Here is a 3,006-nt window from a genome sequence, read left to right as displayed (position 1 = left end):
GACCATTTTGAAATAAAACATAGTTACAATTTTGAATAGTTTACTGAACTGTAAATATTGGTATGTGTGTGAAAAATTCGATTTTTACAAGAACTGATGGCATAACACTAGTGTTACAACTTTCTAGATAAATAAACCATCTCGCGAACTTTCGCGGTACAATACGTTTGTAAGTGTTCCTATAGTAAGCCAATTTAGTGTCAATTACTCCCCAGGAAAATTCTCTTCAATTATACTAAGTTTCCAATTTATTATCTTTTGAATGAAGTTTACACATTGAATGCAAACAACGATCATATTTGTCTTCCCTGAATCCAGACGTGGTTCAAATAAATTACATCCAGCGTCACATTATCAACTTGTTATGATGGTCATGCCCATCTATGGTCAAAAGGGATATACTCTTCAACAATTTAATTTTAAGTCAATATTAGTGTTACTTCATTCATAAATGTCATTCAATTAACAATTTAACTTATTGCAACTAAACCGACAATCTGGCGGTGCCCTATGTTAAAGATCGGTGGCCACTAACAACAAACCTTTAGCTCTCCATACCTAGCATGTCCAAGAAAGAACAACTATAGTCAAGTACTATACAAAAGCAGATGTTAAAATGTTGGAAGAATATTAATAAATTGTTTTGTATCGAATGGTATATATTCTGATTAACCAACAATATGTATATTACAAGAATAGAACATATTCACCATAGATGTGAAGATGTCCATGTTAGAAATTAAAATACATGCATACTATTATATTAATATTAAAAATCAAATAATGTAAAAGACAAATACACTACACACTTTTGGTAAGGAAATCAGTAGGCTAATTTTAATGACAAACACACATTTTAAGGTAACTGAAAGTATATTACAGATATAACATGTTGTTGATTAGCAATAAAATAAAGCAAAAAAAAGTGGTACATAATCAAAGTGCAACAAACACATTCAAAAATAAAAAAAAATAGGAAACTTTCAATCGAAACACACATTTTTAAGGTAATAATAATAATGATTCCGACATTGAAATCTCAATTTCGCTTAAAATATATATTAATTTTCATATCAAATAAAGGTGTATTTCTTAAGCAGGGTTTGCTAACTATCAACCATTAGTTTTTCTCCAGCGAATTTGCTAATATAAACAAATACACACATTTAATGTAACGTGCCTAAGGCTACGGATATTTGGAGCTTTTTTGTGGTTAAAAAACATTAAAACAATAGTCATTACAACAATGTAATGGAAAAAAAATAACTTCATTTTCAGCGTGCAACAAGATATTTATCATGACATTATGCCCATTATGTTAGAAAAGATGTATGCATTTAATATCAGTCGAGAAACATAGAGTCTGTAAGATCGTTCCAGGCCTGTATTCGTAACGTCTCAAACTCAAACGAAAACTTTTAATTATGTTAAAATTGTGAATTATACTTAAAGCAATTATGTCTGGCAGAAAATGCATACATTATCTTTACAACATTGTATTTGTAACATATGTAGCCTGTTGTACCATTATTTCTCTTCTTATAGAAGAATTAATGTACTATTCAAAGATATTTTACAATTTTGAGGGATAAGGGGATTAGGGGAATAGTATTGAACTCAGACCATATAAATATAGAATCCGCCATTAGTCGCTCTTAATGAAATAATATTACATAACATAACAGCATGCAGTTTGAAAAAAAAATCAGTTTCCAAATAGAAGCTTACTCGTTTTATATTTAAAAATTGACCAAGAGCTAAATTGAATTTGTTTTTTATAATAATTACCCTTTAGAAGACTGGTATAACCAAAAGGAATATTTGCATAAACGAAATATGTTTAACACATGTGAAAATATTGGTTTGAAAACGAACACTACGCAGTCCGCTAAACATTTTTAAACACTAAATTAAATTAAAAAAAAAACACAGTGTTCATTCGATAAGAATAATGCACATGCATTAAGTAGCACACATATACAATGTTTAAGTAACAATAACAGAACTGACCAGTGACCAACAATATAAACAGTATCCTGTTTAAACCTTAAGTAAACATATACACAATAATAGCGACTTTAGAATTACTTTCCTTGCGCCACACCTTTGCTCAACATTGGTCCATTTTTATACAGGAAAACCGGAGGCCAAACAACGTAATCCAGCCGTTTGCCTGTCTTAGTATATGCCTTATACATTTCAGCCTTAAACAGTGAGTCATCTTTAATATCTTCAAACTCGATGTAAACCGGCGGATCATGTAAACGCGCTAGCCAACATATTTTAGCACATTCCTCTACGTAGGAGACGATCCCTGTCTCTCTAGGGAGCTCCATTTCTTCCAGCACAGCCTGAGAAATAGCCTTTAAGAAAAAGAAATTTAGTATTTTAGTTAAATGTATTTAACATCATATTAAACAATGTAAAACTTAATATCAGTGACCATTTTTATTGTATAATATAAGTATGTTCCTAAATTTTCCCAAGATAATATGTCATTGAAGTTAAATGTAAGACGGCCGTGCTGAAAATCTTGCATAATTACAACAAACATCAAGGCATAGTATTGCTATTACCTTGACAACTTGATCTTCCATCTGTGCGTGAACGATTCTTCGGATTTCAGATATGGTATGTTTATGGCTGTTGGTCAGTGTATCGAAATCAAACTTCAAGTATATCTCGTTTTCTTTATGTTCATCCTTCAAAAACATTAATACATGTAATAAATGAAGTTTACTGAACAAATTTCAAACTTGATGTATTTATGTATGTATTAGACAGTTGATTCAGTAACAGTCGAATAAAGGTGATTGGATATATCAACGTATGTAAATGCAAGGTATACAAATCGTTATGACTGACTTTTCATATGGTATTTGTGTTCCTTCTTAAGTCCAGTAAAGCGAAAACAATACACATAGCATTTCTCGCTTCCCCTTTGGTGGGTCATACGCATGACTGATGTATACACACTGTTTCAGTCATGATGCATTTAAAAAAGGA

The 3,006-nt window shown here is 31.0% G+C and overlaps 1 protein-coding gene across 1 annotated transcript in view; it reads right to left on the bottom strand.

The window, feature by feature from the left end:
* Nucleotides 1-200: 200 nt before the first annotated feature.
* LOC128228431 (myosin-10-like) overlaps nucleotides 201-3,006 on the bottom strand; it is a 46,794-nt gene continuing 43,988 nt past the window's right edge. The window contains exons 20-21 of the mRNA XM_052939739.1: nucleotides 2,577-2,702; nucleotides 201-2,363 (exon numbers count right to left, since the gene is read on the bottom strand). Coding sequence (XP_052795699.1) covers nucleotides 2,085-2,363; nucleotides 2,577-2,702 — 405 coding nt within the window. The 3' untranslated portion in view covers nucleotides 201-2,084. The remainder of the gene's footprint in view (nucleotides 2,364-2,576; nucleotides 2,703-3,006) is intronic.

This window comes from Mya arenaria, chromosome 3 (genome assembly GCF_026914265.1).
Source record: "Mya arenaria isolate MELC-2E11 chromosome 3, ASM2691426v1".
NCBI classification, from domain to species: Eukaryota; Metazoa; Mollusca; class Bivalvia; order Myida; family Myidae; genus Mya; species Mya arenaria.
This window is presented reverse-complemented; position numbering and strand designations above follow the sequence as displayed.